General features: G+C 34.3%; 2 protein-coding genes across 3 annotated transcripts; one reads left to right on the top strand and one right to left on the bottom strand.

The window, feature by feature from the left end:
* The first annotated feature begins 365 nt into the window (after nucleotides 1–365).
* Nucleotides 366–4,123, top strand: LOC127086851 (uncharacterized). Of its 2 annotated transcripts, XM_051027662.1 has the most exons (4): nucleotides 366–1,136; nucleotides 1,170–1,388; nucleotides 2,028–2,105; nucleotides 2,327–4,123. In XM_051027662.1, the coding sequence occupies exons 1-4, from the start codon at nucleotides 669–671 to the stop codon at nucleotides 3,650–3,652; spliced, it is 2,091 nt and encodes a 696-aa protein (XP_050883619.1). In that variant the 5' UTR covers nucleotides 366–668; the 3' UTR covers nucleotides 3,653–4,123. The 2 variants fall into 2 exon arrangements, with proteins under 2 accessions (XP_050883619.1, XP_050883618.1); XM_051027661.1 differs by having other exon boundaries at nucleotides 366–1,388.
* A 784-nt stretch (nucleotides 4,124–4,907) lies between these two features.
* On the bottom strand, nucleotides 4,908–6,454 carry LOC127086849 (protein ULTRAPETALA 1). The gene is made up of 3 exons (XM_051027660.1): nucleotides 5,903–6,454; nucleotides 5,489–5,813; nucleotides 4,908–5,228 (listed from the first exon to the last, which is right to left on the bottom strand). The coding sequence occupies exons 1-3, from the start codon at nucleotides 6,111–6,113 to the stop codon at nucleotides 5,048–5,050; spliced, it is 717 nt and encodes a 238-aa protein (XP_050883617.1). The 5' UTR covers nucleotides 6,114–6,454; the 3' UTR covers nucleotides 4,908–5,047.
* Nucleotides 6,455–16,567: the final 10,113 nt, after the last annotated feature.

The following is a 16,567-nucleotide window of genomic DNA, read 5'->3' as shown; positions in this document are numbered from 1 at the left end:
ATTCTGTACACTAAATGAATCCTTAATAAACTCGCTGGATAGTACTGATATTTTCCTAGTACATAAAAGGTTCGAATATAATTTCAATCTGACTAGATTTTAACATTGAAGTTGTTGTATAGTAATTTATTATAACAATGTTAATGGATGCTGTAAAAAAGAAACCAGTATTTATGGATAGGAATTGCCATACTTAGATAGGCGTATAATTAATTCAAAACAAATCTTTGGAATAAAACGGCAGCGTTTGGTCGGGGACTAAATTGAAATTAGATTCCCGCAGCCACCTTTCTCTCACCTCGTCTATCTCTTTCTACCTATTTTTTTAATTATTTTTTAAAATTAAACAATCCAAAGGTGAATAAGTGATGCAAAACATATCCAATGGTGATTGGGCCTTTCAGTGCAGTGACTGCGTCAATTTTCAACTGCAGAGGATCATGGTTAGATAAACTTTTGTACTTGGTTATTGAAACTCAGGTTTGGCGCCTCCTAGGGTTTAAAGAGATGAAGCGTTTCCAAACAAAACCAAAAATCTTTGCCGATATGGAAATCACGAAGTTGTTTGTAATAATTTTAAATGGGTTGTTTGTTTTAACTAGAAACGTGTTGGTTTGTTTTAATTCCGTCTTCTTTTTTTCTAACCCTAACTTTTCTGCCCCTCAAACATGGACGACGATGACGTTGCTCTCGCGGATTCTTTCATCAATTTCGAAGCTGCTGCCTGTAGCCCCTTCGATAACCCTCCTGATCCAATTATCATCGGATATGATTCTTCCAATCTGGATCCTCCAGTTGGTAATTCCAGTGGTGAGGAAAGGATTAAGAGTTTCGATTTAGTTGAAAAGGAGGTAAATGAAAATGAAAGTGGTGGAGTTAGAGGCGAGATTGTGGCTATTGATGATGATGCTGTCGGAGTGGAGATTGAAGATGGTGAAGTTAGAGGCAAGATTGTGGCCATTGATGATGCCGTTGGAATGGAGAGTGAAGGTGGCGAGATTAGAGGTGATGTTATTGCTTATGATGATGAGATTAGAGGCAATGTTATTGCTAGTGATGATGATATTAGAGGCGAGATTGTGGCTGATGAGGATGCTGTTGGAATGGAGAGTGAAGGTGGTGAGATTAGAGGCGATGTTATTGCTAATGATGATGAGATTAGAGGCGAGATTGTCGCTAATGATGATCTTAATGCAATTGTTATGGAAGGTTCTAATAGGGAGAATGAGTGTTCCAGTGGTGGTATTAAAATCCACGAGGAGTATGAATTGGAAGAAGGTGAAATAGTAGAATCTGATAATGATAGAAAATATGGGTTGGATGATGAAGAGTCATCTGATGATGATATTGGTGATGATAGAAAAGATGGGTTAACGAATGAGCTTGAGGTATTGTTTTTTTACTTATCTATTGTAAGTTAAATGTTTGTTCATTTGACAGTAGTATACCATGTTAGAAATTAGTATTATTTATCTGAATGGTAATGAAGGTGATAGATCGTAGAAGCATCTTTGATTTGTATTGATTTGATTAGTCTGGGTTTTTCTTTCCTTCAGCTTTTGACACATTAACTGGTTGGATTTAGATGCTAATGGTGTTTTGAATGTATTCAGTTAAACATTAAAGACACGTGCTTGGTGGGTTTGAATCCTGTGTTTCCAATCCCACTTTGCTTCTGTGCCGACAGATGAATCTGAATTGGTCATTCTTTCACTGGTTGAACTGTTGAAGCCTGGCTTTTGATCTGTTGAGTCCTCCATATTTAACTTTGAAGTTTCATTAGGAGGATTGAAGAATGTTAGAATCAACATATAAGTTGTTATCTTTTGTTATTTAATGCAATGTGCAATATATGGTACATGTGATTGCTGGATGAAAGGTGAGTTATATTCTATATTCTATGATACTTCGGACTAGTGTAACTAACATGAAAGCTTTTATGTGGACCACTTTTTTTAATTTATTTGCTTTTGTGGATGTAAGTTGTTTAACTTTAAGTAGCTTTTTTGTGTTTGTGAATTTTGCAGATTCTTCCTAGGGTCCCTCATGTGAATGTAAAATTGGGACCACATCATATAATGCTGCCTCTGGGAGTTGTTACATCTGTAAGCTGACTGAAACCTTGTCTCTAATATAAAAAATTTAGATAGGTTTTCTAGTGCAAAAAAATTGTTTATTGCAAGTTTTTTTAGCTTCTTTTGGTTACATGGTGGACCCTCTTCTGCCACTTGCATTAATATTTAATAATATTACTACAAGGGGAAATAGAGGAGAAGGATGCCAATTAGCATTGTAATCATCTTTACTCAAGTGATTCTTTTTCCAGATTGTCGGTGCTAGAGTCGTTGTGGAAGGGTCGGAGAATCATGAGTCTCTTGATCAAGGTTCCATTCTCTGGATTACTGGAAGGCAAACACCCCTAGGTGTCATTGATGATACCTTTGCACAAGTTAAAAATCCACATTATGTAGTGAGATACAATTCGGAAGATGAAATCCCGGAAGGGGTCCATGAGGGAACTTTGATTTCGTTTGTTCCTGAGTTTGCTAAGCATGTGCTTAATTTCAAGGATCTTTACAAGAAAGGTTCTGATGCATCCGGTATAAACGATGAGGAATTGTCCAATGAAACGGATTTTTCGGATGATGAGCAAGAGGCCGAGTACATGAGAATACAAGGACAGGCAAAAAGAGGCCAAAGCAGTCAAAGTTCTGATTGGATGAAAAACGACAGGCAGCATGTTCCACTAAATGATGGTTCCATCCCTAAGAGGCTAATGGTTGCTCATGGTCACGGTCTGCCTATTCCGAGCAGTGGGCAAGGCTTTTTTGGTGTTGGCCATGGTCATTTTCCCCCTCTTCCTGGCACTGGACAAGGCTTTTCTGGTGTTGGCCGTGGTCATTCTTCCCCTCTTCTGCCACAGCCGGCATTGCCACCACATGCTCCAGTGTCAATTAATTTGTCTAGTGGATTCCCTACAAATAGTGTCGCATGGTACCAAGAAAATACTCAAAATTCTCATCTGCAGCCGATGCAAGGAATCCCATCTCAACAGCAGTTCAATCCCAGCCACAGGTTTCCTCCACCGACTGTATATCCTGGAGGACAGCCCAATATGTATGCAGAACCCATTCATGCACAGGGGCTCATGAATCAAAACCAATGGACACACTTTCCCCAGTTTCAAGCACCTACATGTTTTCAACCAGTTAATATTTCAGGCATTCAAGGTGGTCCTCCACAACAATTCAACCCACCTACATATTTTCAATCACTGCCAATTCCAGGCTATCAAAGTGGTCCTCCGCATCAATTCAATCCAGGTGGCCCTCTAGGTGGCCCTTTGCAGGCATTCAATCCCCTTCCATATTTTCATTCACCACCAATTCCAGGCAATCAAGGTGGTCCTCAGCATCAATTCAGTCGGCCTGCAAATTTTCAATCACCGCCAATTCCAGGCTATCAAAGTGGCCTTCCGCATCAGTTCAATCCACCTACAAATTTTCAATCACCACCAATATTAGCCAATCCGCATCCTCCACAATTTCATTACCAATTCAATCCCGGTGCTTCTGATGACCGAGAGAGAACATTTGCTGCTCGCAGGAGACCATCCCATAGAGGGGGTAAAGGTTGGCGACCAGCCAGATAAAGACTAAAGATTACTGTGTAAAGGTAATTGCACATTGAAAAAATTTCTCTGGTTGGAACATTATGGAAGCAACAGATACTTCATTTTGTTGAGCGATTCATTTACTGAGTTCATATTACATTGGTCATTTGTTTTCATTAGACTTGTATAGTCATGTACTGAAGATTTCCTCCTTGGTGGCTTGGTGGACAAAGTTTTTTCACCAAGGATGGATTGTAAAAAGGAAACATAGAGAGAATTTTTTTGTGCAAAATAGTTTTCCAAGTTGGATTTGCACAGTACACCCACTCTTCACAACTGGGTTCATTGGCTATGGTTTTGGAGGATTAAAATAAATACTAGAATGTCTACTCAATGGAATGACATTGATTGAAACTTTTTCCAGCTTTTTCGCGGTGTATTTTGTTTAAATAGAATTTGACTTTGGAACTAAATGCACTAAACTCTCAAATAGAATGTTTTTTTATCAAACTTTGTTGAGACAAATATTTATGTTCCATTGATGAAACCAACCTATGAATCGGCATTAGTTCTTAATCTCAGATAATAATGAGAATCAAAGACACCTTATTGTTATAGCAGTATACAGTTTGTGGCCATATGAATAACCATTTATTTTCTTAAAGGAGAAAAAGTACTCATCTTTAGAAACAGATAGTAATATAGTAGTTGTTAAAGGGAGAGGACAAAACATTACTTAAAATTAATATACCTTAAAATTCAAGTTCCCTAATTAGGTCCATAATATTTAGTTACAGCCACCTTCCCTAGTCACAAAAAAGAGAATAGAGTATGTCCCGCACTTTAAAAACAGAAAAGTAGTATTAACAAAATGTATTTTAAAAAAACTAATAGATGCATCCATTAATTAGACAAGAAATTCATATTTAGAGACTTTTATTTTTGAATGTTGGTGTACAATTAGGTAAGAACTTATCATGATTTACCATTGATTCTGAATTATTTTCTTAGCTTGCCTACAAGTACCACTTCTTAGCACACACTATTCCTCATGTATAAAAAAGATTTACAAAAGTCAAAGGAAAAAACCTTTCCTACTTCTTTTAATTCACACTTTAAAAGTTATCATATTAACATTTTTTAAAAGAATATTAAAGTTCATTAATGTTCAAAGAACATGCCATAGAATCATATCTACAAGATTACACATTAAATCATCTTGATTAGATAAAGAATAGAATAGTTTATATATCTTACATGTGATTAAGAAGCCACTAAGACAAAACACAAAAACATAAAGAGGTCCAATCATTTAATGGAAAATAATTAATAAAGAAGTACATCAGAACCTTAAACACTTAAATAGGACTAGCAATTAAGTCCATAAGAACAAAAGGATACTAAAAAAAACAGCAGTTAAGGCATAATGAGAACTCAAGTTTTGACAATGGCATTCCTGGTAAAGTCAGTACAAGTTTGGCAAGTACAATCTGAAAAACGGCATATCTCACACCCAAAGCATACACAAGAAGTGCAACCTTTACATGCTGCAGAACGAGTGCATCCTCTATAAACCCTTCGACTTCCTCTTTCCTCTTCATTATCACATGTAATTCTGAGTTACATTAAACAGTTAGTTAATGCTAATTATTTCTCCATAAACAACAAGAAAAAAATCTAATTTATATCAATAATTAAAACTGAATCTATCATAGATAACCTAAGCATAAATTTACCTCAGAAATATAGATTGTGAATGATATATAAATGCACTACTATAGTATTAGAATAATGGTTACTACATAGTTCATTCAATACAACATATAGATATAAAAAAATTGCCGGATCAAAGAAAAATATATATTCATAACATACTTGTCATATGGAAGATTAGAACAGTTCCAGTTTGGATCAGCCAAAGCATCATGGTGAATGCGGCAACCTTCTTTAGTTCTCAGACGGAATCTACGCTCTTTGTTACATCGGGTACAACGGATAAACTCATCGCGGTGGCACGCTCGTCCATTTTGTGATTTGTGTGATCCATTGGTTGTTCTTAATGCTTGATTGTAGTATTTGAGAAGAACTGTTTTATATAAAGGAACTTTCTCACCGTTAACTATTACCCACACATTGTTCTTCCATTTTCTTGCTGTTTCTCTTCCAGAATGTTTCTCGAATGCAAAAGGAGTCAACTTGTCTGTGAAATAAATGAAAGATACACGTATAAGAAATCAACACAAACATGGCAACAGAAAGTTTACATATTCATCAGAGAGAAAGACGAACCTTCTTGGCAACCAGGGGTGCATTCGCATGTGATTTCAAGGTAACCATTAACGAAAACCCTAAGCCTTCCAACAGCATCACCGTATCTATGGCTGGTACAACCGCACATTACTTCAACATATTCTCCAACTCTCTTCACCCCATTAACATCCTTCAGTTCATCATCACTGAACATGGTGAACCCAGTTTCTTTCTCCAACCCATTCGCCATTTTCTACGGTAAAAGACTTTGTTTTTAGTAAGAGGGGTATGAATGGAATGAAGATTATGTAAAGGGTATAGCGTGATACGCGGCGAAAGAAATTTTCTAAATGATGAGTTTTTGTAGGAGAGATTGGAAAATGAAAAAGTCAAATGATGAAAAAGACTATCTAGTAACTAGGGAGGAGATGAGTAAATCCAAAACAACACAGGGAGATCTGACATAGAAAACTTAGAGAGAGATGAAGGGAAGAAGAGTGGTTTAAAAAGTTTAGAAAAGGTGCTATGTGCATGATATGTATGACAGTAAAGAGGAGAGAGAAAGTGAAAGATGGATGGGTTGGTTTTGTTTATAGAAAGTCGCTCTTTGGGAGTGGTCGAACTTTTGGGTAGTTGTTTTTTTACTAGGAAATTGTACTTGCTACTGTTCTCGAGAAAGAAGTTTTATTGTGTTTAAAGAAAGAGGAGAAAAGATTCTTTAGAATAAAAGTTTGATTTTGTAGTGCAGAAATTCAGTTGTTGATATGATATTTGATGTGAGGTACGGTACCAGTTTGTAGTATTGTAGTAAAGACAATACTATGTTGAAATGTAATATAGTTCAATTCAGTTGTTGCTATTGTACGACTAATTTAGTTGGGGTAATCACCATAGGTTTTTTTATTTGTAAATTTATACTAACTTGTAAGAGAGATGAGATATTCCAATTAAAAGGAAGCTATACAACATATAGCTGGACAGTGTTTAAATATGTGTGACTAGTGTAATGGAAAATTAGTACTAGTATTTTTTTTAGCAAGCATTTTAAGATGTAATTAAAGGAAGAAGAAAGTTACAAGTTATACCATTTTGTTTGAAGTTTTCAAGAGACAATCTTAAGATTAGATAAATGGCCAGTTTGTTTTAGCTTTAAAAAAATGGATTTTTTCTTTGTATTTTTGAAAATGGATTCTACAAAAATGTTTTTTAAAATATTATAAGATTTTCTAAATTTGTTTTTTATCAATTAAAAGATTGAATTGTTCATTTTATAACATAAGTATACATTATTGAAGATTAAAACATAGTCAAAATCACAATTTTTTCAAAAAGTTGTATCTTAAAAATGATTTTTATGAAAAGCTATTTGAAATAGCTTCAAAATTAAGTGATTTTTTAAAAATTTGATATCCAAAAAAAGTTTCGATAAAATGATGAAATACCAAAAATAACATTTTAAGAATAACTGTTCAAACAAAAATTTTATTTGAAGCTTTTATGAAAAGTTTTTTTGTAATTTTTTTTTACACTAAAATATGTAACACTATAAAAATCATTTTTAAAAAAAGGCAAAACAAACGGGCCCAAAGTTTGATAAACAAACATATAATTGCATTTTAACTAAAGGTTGTAACCAACATTTGTCTAGAGAAGTGATAGCTAAAATGACATTGATCTATTCAAAATAATATAGGTTATAGAGAGACTTGAGTTATAGAAATCTAGTACTTCTTTTGTCTCATAAAAAATTATTTTATTTGAATAATTTACGATTCTTAAAAAAATGATTGAATATATTGGTTTTGATGATAAAATTGATATCGTTTACTAGAATACCCATATTAATTGTAGTTAAGAAAATGGTTGGATAAAGTGAAAGTTAATAAATAAGGATATGATATGAAAAAAAATATAAATGAGATACTTTTTATAAAAAAGAGAGAAGTAATAACTAAAGAATCTAACTTTAATGATAAATTGTACAAGTTTAGTTCCACCTATCAAAAGAGCATATGAATCTTTACAATAAGATAATTTAGCAAGGAGTATTGATTTATCTATTATGGATTGCAAATATGCACTTCAATTTACGTTTTAGAAAAAATGAAAACATCAAAAATTAAAATGAGAGTTATAGATCGTCCGTAAATAAAATTAAATAACTTTTTTTTATGGTTAAACATTTTATTCAATCAAGAAAAAAAGAGACTTTGGGATGACCATCATTGTGGTCACCAATCCAGGTTCTTAAGCCACAAGATTTAGCAAGTCTAACTAAATTATGAGCTCATAAGTTTAAATTTCGACATACATAGTTAACACAAGCAAAATTAAAACTAACCATAATATCAATACAGTCCTACACTGTAGCGGGGTATTCGTTATCATTAGAGATATTGACTAAATCCAAGGTAAATCATACAAGTCGAGTCGCCACCGCACTTCTATTTATCCAAAGGAATGGTTAGAAAGCGAACAAAAACCTAAAAGTTTTATCGAGTCAAAAACTAGTAAAAGAGAATCAGAGATCTGGGTAAGGGGGTTGGTTATGCAATGGGAAGGTGTTAGACACCTAAAACATCCTAGGTACTCCTAGGGAGCCCTTTTCACACTTGTTGTAAAGGTTGTTGTTTTTGTGAAAAATTTGTTTGTGCAAACATGATTGAAGAGATGAGAAAAGAATATACAAGTTTATTTACATTTTGTGTTTGGATGGATAAACTCATTGCCTACGTACCATCTTAAAAAGATTAGGATCAAAACCTCGTAGTTCGGGGTAAAAATCTCAAAATGAGTTGGTGAATTGATTGATCCAAAAGCCTTAAGGTCTTTTGTTATCAAAGGGAGAAAACTCAACCTAAAACCACAAATCCACCATGTGAGGATAGCTTGAACATGCTAGTGAGGGGTTAACCCTATAATAAGCATGGAAGACTCATTGTCCATCACTAAGGATATAGGTGAGTATTACATCTACCACAAAGATAACTCAAACCTAATAGCTAAAGGTTATGGAAAATTTGATTAAGAAAGTGGCCATTGGAACCACAAAAAGGACATTTGAATGAGTTATATTTACCAAATAGAAGTATATGGTCAAAGTGGACTTAAAGATTCAATTCAAGATAAGTGTTATGAAAAGAAAGTTTGAAAATCAAAAGCATAAGGCTTAGGTTTCTAATGTTTAAAAAGAAGTGTTTAATGTTTGCACAAAAAGTTTTGGCTTGGGTTAGAGTGGAGGGAAGAAGAAGAATGGCTAAGATCCTAAGCATGCAAGAGGTGAGGGATAAAGAAACAAAACCACAATGGAGTTCCTCTCTTGAGATCATATGGATGATCCAAGTAGCTCTCATCCTTTGGAATAAGCAATCACAATAATAGTAAGCTCAAGCAATCAAACAAGTCTCTTAAGAGATCCTCAATGTACCTTGTGTCTTTCCCTTTGGATGAACATGGTAATGGTCCTTCAATTTAAGCTCTCATAGAATCCTCTAGCACAAAAGCACACACATCAAAAGTTCCATGAAGTAAATCAAGAATGGACAAGAGTGAGTTTAGAAATTTGGTCCTTCTAATCCATCTTCATCATTAAGGTCCTTTTACTCAAATTTTGCATAGGAAATGTCCTAGAAACTAAGTCCATTTGTCCATTTTTGCATTTGGTCCATAACAATCAAAACAAAACACAAGCACAATAATATATATACAAATATGTGCTCAAGTGAGCAAAAGGCAAATGACATTAACATAAACATGTGCTCAAGTGAGCAAAGGGAAAAGCAAATGGATAATATGTACAAGAATAGTAAATTGCATAAAAGTAAAGAGCAAAAAATAAATGTTAATGGTTAATGGTTAGTGTTAATAGTTAGTGTGCCATAAGGCATATTTAGCGCTATGTTAAGCAATCGTAATTGGACTTATGTAGAAGTCACAACTATCTGAGGCTGGTCAATAATAATGTAGGCAACAACACAAGTTAGAAGTCTTGATTAGTGAACCAAGTTCCAACAACTTGCCATGCCAAAAAGGAAAAGAGAATTGATCTTGTATTGGTTTAAGCCTTTTGCATGATTTAGAAAACAACCTATCCTTAATGCAAAGCCATTCACTTGATCAATTGATCAAGATGAATTAGATTTGAATCAAGGAAGATTAAGTCTCCCTAATCAATGCTAACTTATCAACCTTCAACTTATTGATCAAAGAGAAAGAAGAAGAAGAAGAGGGAGATGAAGAATGGATAAGGAAAAATGGAAAGATCAAAAATGCATAAGATGGAATAAGATGTACCAATCCATATGTATTGATCAAATGACATTGAAAGTCAAATTCAAACAATAGAAAAATCAGAAATGAGACGAAGGTTGGAGATTAAACAATAAGCAAAATATTTTTGGCATTTTTTAATATTAAAATAAACTTGAATTAAAAATAAAAGAAAAGGTCAAACTTCAAAATCACTTCAAATCAACCTTGAAAGGTCCAAGTGATTTATCCCAAGTTCAACAAGGTCAAACAAAGTTTGACAAAAAATTTCAGCATTTTTAAAAGTCAGAAACTATTTTTAATCAATTAAAAATGAATAAAAATAACCTAATTGAACTAAAATCTCAAATAAATCTCAAATCAGTTAAAAAATTGATGAGAATATTTTTCATAGATTCATCATCATCCAAATAGGTTAAGAAAATATTTTTGTATTTTTTGAATATCAAAAACTATTTAAAATGAATTAAAAATAACCAGAAAAGAGAAAATTCACAAAAAATATCAAATGACAAAATAAAAATTATTAAAAATCATTTTTAGAAACTAGAATTTATTTGGAGCAAAATGCAATTGGTCCCATATTTTTTGGATCAAAAATGAAGAAGATATTGATTTTTGAAATAAAAGGGAATTAAAAGAAATAAAGAAAATAGAAATCAGAAATTAAAAATTGGAAAAAAGGAGAAGCGTTGGATGATGGCTCATTAATTGAGCTGGCACATCACACGGTCTTTGAGCGCGCTTCCACCAAGGTCCTTAGTCAACTGAATCACATGGTGCATTATTTGAAGTCATAACAATGTGTGGATGAGATTAGATCTGGAAACTGAGATGGACGGCTAAAATCCAATCTGGAGACAAGACGGTAGCCAGCGCCACCGTCTTCTCCGGCCAACCTCCGGCCACTTTAAAAATTTGCAGAACAAAAAATGGAAACCAAAATGAACGATCTAGGCATCAATCGAAAGAGGAAGTGATGTACATCACTCCTATACCATTCACTTACACTCTAGATTTCTATTAAGGGAGAAATCAGAGATGGAAGCTCGATGGTGTTCATCATGAACTTCATGTTTTTACAAAATTGAAAGCACAAATCAGATGCCTCTATTGAGAGGACTTCAGCCAAACCAAGGAACTCAAGAAATAAGCAAAGATCAAAGAGTTTCGAAGAGAAAAAGTTCTGATATCCACCTTTGAAATGCAGGTGTGGTGAGCACGATCATTCACAACCAAAGCTTGCAATGAGATCTAGTGATGAAGAGGAAGCAAGGCTGAGGAATTATAGGTCTGAAAATCAACCAAGGTAGTTGAAATTCAGATCTGAATTTTTTAGAAGAAAGTAGAAATTCCTTTAGTGATGGCTAGGTTTTGATTTCTGCAGCATTTCAGATTGAATCAGGGTTGAAATTTGAATGGAATAGAGCTTCTATTTATAGAGGGAGTGGCAAGGAAAAGATGATCCAATCCGTGTGCATGAAATTGGACAATCCATGCATGGGCTTGCATGAGCATGCACAAGGCCCAAAATCAATGCCAAATGCAAGCTGAGCTCAGTCTAGAATAAAATGGACGTGTAATTTGCTTTGAATTTGCTTGTGCATGAAGTTTCAATCATGAATTCCACAATTGTGCCTAAAACTTCATCTCTTCGAAAATGCCACTTGAAAAAAATGCAACATAGGCATGTGAGTAATGGTTGGAAAGGTCTTTGTATAAGGAACAAATGTTATGTTGGACAAAAACTCATTTGGAATGTGTAAATTTGTGAAAACAGGCCATGAAGTTCAATGCACAAAATATGCCTTTGAGAAATTTGTCAAAATGAACCATCTTCAAGCCCTTTTGTTTTGATGATGCAAGCTCCAAATAGAAAAACTTCCAACATCAAAGTTGTATATATTTTCAATACAATCAATTTGGACTTAAATTTTGCATCATTTGGATTTTTTATGAAGAAGTTATGGGCATTTGAAGTTGGACTTTTTTGCCTTTCAATGCATTTGGTCCAAAGTGACCTATAATGTTTTGCATTATCACATGTATTTCCTTGGAGATTTTGAAATTTTGTTCAACATAACATTTTAAGTAGACATATTAATATTTCCAATGCATTTTATCCCACCTCAAAATCATAAAAAATGAATGAGTTATGTCCTTGGGAAGTTGACGAAAAATTAGGGTTTCAGTCAAAATGACCTATAATGTATTAGAATGGGAGATAACCTTCCAAGCTTCAAATAATTTTTTGATGAACATGAAAGTTGTTCATATTATCCTTAAGAACATTTGTTATTTTGGAATCATCTCCATTTGACCAACACATAAAAAGTTAGGTCTCAATGCATTTCAAAATAGTCAAATGAATTGACTGATCAACTTCTCAAGTCCATGACTCATATCTTGATGAATTGATGATTGAGGGAACTAAAATAACTTCAAATATGTATGAAGTGAATAATTAAAGAACTTGCCTTGATTGTATTTGACCATGGGCTGAGGTTGCTTCATGGGCAAGGCATTGTGGTGCACAGATGAATTAGGGTTCCTTTGGGGGACAAACCTCAAACCCTTTGACTTGATTTGATCAAAATGATGAATTGAGATACTAGAGAGGCATATTTGATGGAGTAGAACTTTGGGAACCATTACCATGCTTGCTTTCATCTTCTCTTGGCCATATCTCTGCACAAAAGATCTCCTAGATGCTTTGGACCTTGTGATTGCTCAAGCTACAAACAAAAGATGTTAGTGACATATTTTTGTGCTTTTGGTTAATAAACAAAATGAGAAAAGCAATAATATATAATTCAAGCATGCTTGGTGATCTCAAACCATTCACAAGAGGTCCCACCCAAAGGCAAAGGGAACCAAGATGCTAATGATCCTTGAGGCTTTGCAAATGCAATGTTATGATGCCATGAGGGATCTTACGGACAAAATTGGGGTCTTACATACACAAATTGAGCAATAAAAGCAACAATTTTGTGACCTTGAATGCAGTCTGCAACTGTCAAGGTATTTGTCAAGATTATGATTTTTGTCCAATTGAACGCTTTTGTCAAATGCAAGCATTAACAAACTCCCAACGTGTCTGACACATACGACTCCACTGTGATATTCTGCTTCTTGTAAGCACAAAAACACAGTTTCTCATACGTTATTCTTGACAATGCAACCCCACGTAGTTTTCCCATTTGAGAAGCAACTTGCATCCACAAACATAGAGTAATCCACATTCTGAGAGACTTTCTACGAACATCTAGAGTCATCATATTTGTTCTCCTTACGAGTTTTGCTGGAAAGAGAGAATTATTCCACCAAATAAACATCTTCTCACGCCACCTCCATGGGATTGAAGGTTTTCCATTGAAATATGAGGAGATTCCTTTCTTTCCAAAGCTTCCACATGGTTGCACAAACCTTATGCGTACTGCTATTATCCCTACAATAAAATCAATTAAACTACCATATTTTATATCAATGTTGTTAAGGATTTGAAATCCCAACGGAGGCGTAAACCACATTTGCTTGGTGTAACACCTCGATTTAATTATCCGTTTATTTAAGTATTTATGTAATTTAATTGAATATTTTATTTAAATAAATATTTGTGAATATGTGACATATTTGATCAACAACGATATTTGTGATGTTTTGTGTTAATTAATTGGGTTAGTGAGAATTAATTTAATTAATTAATTATTTAATTAGAATTTGATGAGAATTTGTAGAGCGGGGCCATTATTGGGATTTGAGAGAGTTTAATGGTGAGTGGAGGAAGATTGAGTTTGTTTGGGAAAAAAGTATAATTTAGAGAATTAAAATAAAATAGTATATATTTCAAGTTAGACCAAAAATTAGGTTTTGAGAGTTATTTTCATCAGTACGTGAAAACATGAGATTTTGGAGAAAAGAGCTTGGAAGGGAGTTAGGGCTTGAGAGAAGAAAGCTTAGAGAACTTGTTTGCTGAATTTTCTAGATTTACAGGGTAAGAGGGAATTTTCATATATGAGTGCCTATATCATGAAAGGTATAGAGGTTTCCCTTAACCTCCAATATGATTTTCTCCTTGTTGTTGATTGAGTTGTGTGATGAATAATATGATTATTATTTTGTTTCTATGACATGATTTACTTGCAAATTCGTGTATTGTTTTGCCATGAAAAATGGTTTGTTCTTGTTAATGAATTTAGCATGAATAATTGTTCCTATATTGTTGTGAATTAATAACAAAACATGTCAAATTCATGATTAAGTGAGTGAATTGTATGAAAATTGATATGTAATTGATGAGGTATTGTCGATTTAGAGATTAGAATCATATTATAATTATTGTATGATGAATTCTGAGTGTTCTGGTTTTTACGGGATCGAGATCGGAGCTCAGGAAGTGCTCCAATGGGGGAAATTTGCAAAACAATGTTTTTGAGTTCTAGGTATTGTTATGGGTCGTAACAACTACTACGAACGACCGTAGCAGCTCCCTGGATTTTTGTACCAGGTAAGACGTTTTCGAGTCTAACTTGAGTTTCAAGACTAAGCTTGAGGCACGGTTCAAGAAGTTGGAAAGCTAACGCGCAAAGCTACATTATGGTAGTGCTTTGTGAGATGAATTTCCATGTTTGAATGATGTGTGAGTATATGTTGTGAAATATATGTATAATTGTATGACTTATTGTACATACTCGTTGATGAATCGATGAGACGTGTCATTTGAGATGTGAGTTACTATTGATGTAATTAATATATTTGTTTACAGTCATAGTAATGACGTATTGCATATGTTGTATGTAGTGGTTATGTATAGTCAAAGTGAGGTTGTATTGCATATTTATATGACATTCATCATATGTGTCGTTGTTGTGAAATAGACATGTTTGCTAGTTTAGAATGGGGACTAGTGACTTTTCCTAAGCCTTGAATCAAGGCTTGGAGCTCAGAGTGGGGGCCCGGAGTTTGCAGAGATTGAGAACTGGTTCATATGAAGAACCAAACATTGATTTGATACTGCATGCATATAGAGTTGAGTTATGAGTCCAGTTTATAGTGGGGATCGTGACGAGCATGAGTCAAGTTATTGTTATATTATGTTGCATAATTGTGATTAGATGATTGTGATGTGGGTGATATGTGAATACATGATATTGGTGTGTTTTTTTATTATGTGGATAATGTAGATATATGAATCTATCCTGAATATTTATGCACCGCTTATTATTTGAATATATTTTCACCCTTTTATGTGTTGTTGCGTATGTGCTCCTTTGGAGTACAGATAATCAGGTAACTGAGTATGAGCTTAAGGTTGAGGATGATGTTGTGCCTCTTTAGTTGCTTGTCGTTCGAGTCAATAGTTGGAGTCACTCTGATACATAACACAAGGGGAACAAGTTGTCTTGTATTTGTTTATGTTGTGTATCTTTTCCTTTTATTTTATTTCATGATGAACCACTTTTCAAACTAATATCGTTGTTAGGACTTTTATGCCAACCATTTTCTAATTTTCTGCTTCTTACGAAATGAGTTATTTTTAATTATGTGGTTCAAGTATAAGTTGTTTGTATGTTGAGTGACATCCTACTTGATGAATTATGTTTTATTTAATTATTTGTAGAGTCAAAAAGTATGGTGTTATATAATGGTATCAAAGCAGGTCGGTCTGTCTGGTCAAGTTTTTGTAACGTTGGTTATTCGCTAATACGTGATATATGTGTGAAACATTGTCGGTGCTCGTTTGTTTTTCTAACCGCTTGTTGGCAGGAGCGAGATTGAAATGAGTGGAGAATAAACTTTTGCTTTGCTGAGAGGTTTCAGGTGTAGAGGATTGGTTTTGCATGTCGTTGATTACAAGGGTGCAGATTGTTTGATGAGTCAATGTTGTTTCCTGAGTTTGTTGAAGAGGAAGATTTGGAGTTTTTATCTGCTGAGTGTGTGTCGAGGTTGAATTTGGAAGTATCTACTATGAGTGGTAGCATGATCAATGATACCCTAGTTAGTGGTTCGGTGACTACTTCCTTAGTGTGTTTGAATTGTCCTGTGACAATTTTTGGGGAGAGATTTTGGGATGAACTTAGTGTGTTTGCCTCTATGTCAACTTAACATTATTTTGGGAATGAATTGGTTAGAGTTCAATTATGTGTTTACCGATTGTTTTGATAAGTCGGTGCAGTTTCTTGATTCCAAAGAGAGTAAGGAGTCGAGTTTCATGACCGCGAGGCAGGTAGAGATCTCCTTTTGTAAGAGTACTCAGGTGTTCATAATACTAGCATCCTTGAGTGAGGGAAGTAAGAGGATGGTTACAAATATACATGTGGTATGTGATTTTCCTGAGGTATTCCCAGATGAAATCAATGATTTACCGTCAAAGCGTGAGATGGAGTTTGCTATAAACTTAGTATCTGATACTAGTCATGTGTCGATTGGTCCTTA

The sequence above is a fragment of the Lathyrus oleraceus genome, chromosome 5 (assembly GCF_024323335.1).
Source record: "Lathyrus oleraceus cultivar Zhongwan6 chromosome 5, CAAS_Psat_ZW6_1.0, whole genome shotgun sequence".
NCBI lineage: Eukaryota > Viridiplantae > Streptophyta > Magnoliopsida > Fabales > Fabaceae > Lathyrus > Lathyrus oleraceus.
This window is presented reverse-complemented; position numbering and strand designations above follow the sequence as displayed.

What these genes read in the sequence shown, in the direction of transcription:
- LOC127086849 (XM_051027660.1), bottom strand. Translation starts at nt 6,113, where the DNA reads ATGGCGAATGGGTTGGAGAAAGAAACTGGGTTCACCATGTTCAGTGAT. An exon ending in CACCCCTGGTTGCCAAGAAG is followed by an intron (nt 5,814 to 5,902) that starts GTTCGTCTTTCT and finishes TTTATTTCACAG; the next exon opens with ACAAGTTGACTCCTTTTGCA. An exon ending in TCTAATCTTCCATATGACAA is followed by an intron (nt 5,229 to 5,488) that starts GTATGTTATGAA and finishes AATGTAACTCAG; the next exon opens with AATTACATGTGATAATGAAG.
- LOC127086851 (XM_051027661.1), top strand. Translation starts at nt 669, where the DNA reads ATGGACGACGATGACGTTGCTCTCGCGGATTCTTTCATCAATTTCGAA. An exon ending in GGTTAACGAATGAGCTTGAG is followed by an intron (nt 1,389 to 2,027) that starts GTATTGTTTTTT and finishes TGAATTTTGCAG; the next exon opens with ATTCTTCCTAGGGTCCCTCA. An exon ending in CTCTGGGAGTTGTTACATCT is followed by an intron (nt 2,106 to 2,326) that starts GTAAGCTGACTG and finishes TTCTTTTTCCAG; the next exon opens with ATTGTCGGTGCTAGAGTCGT.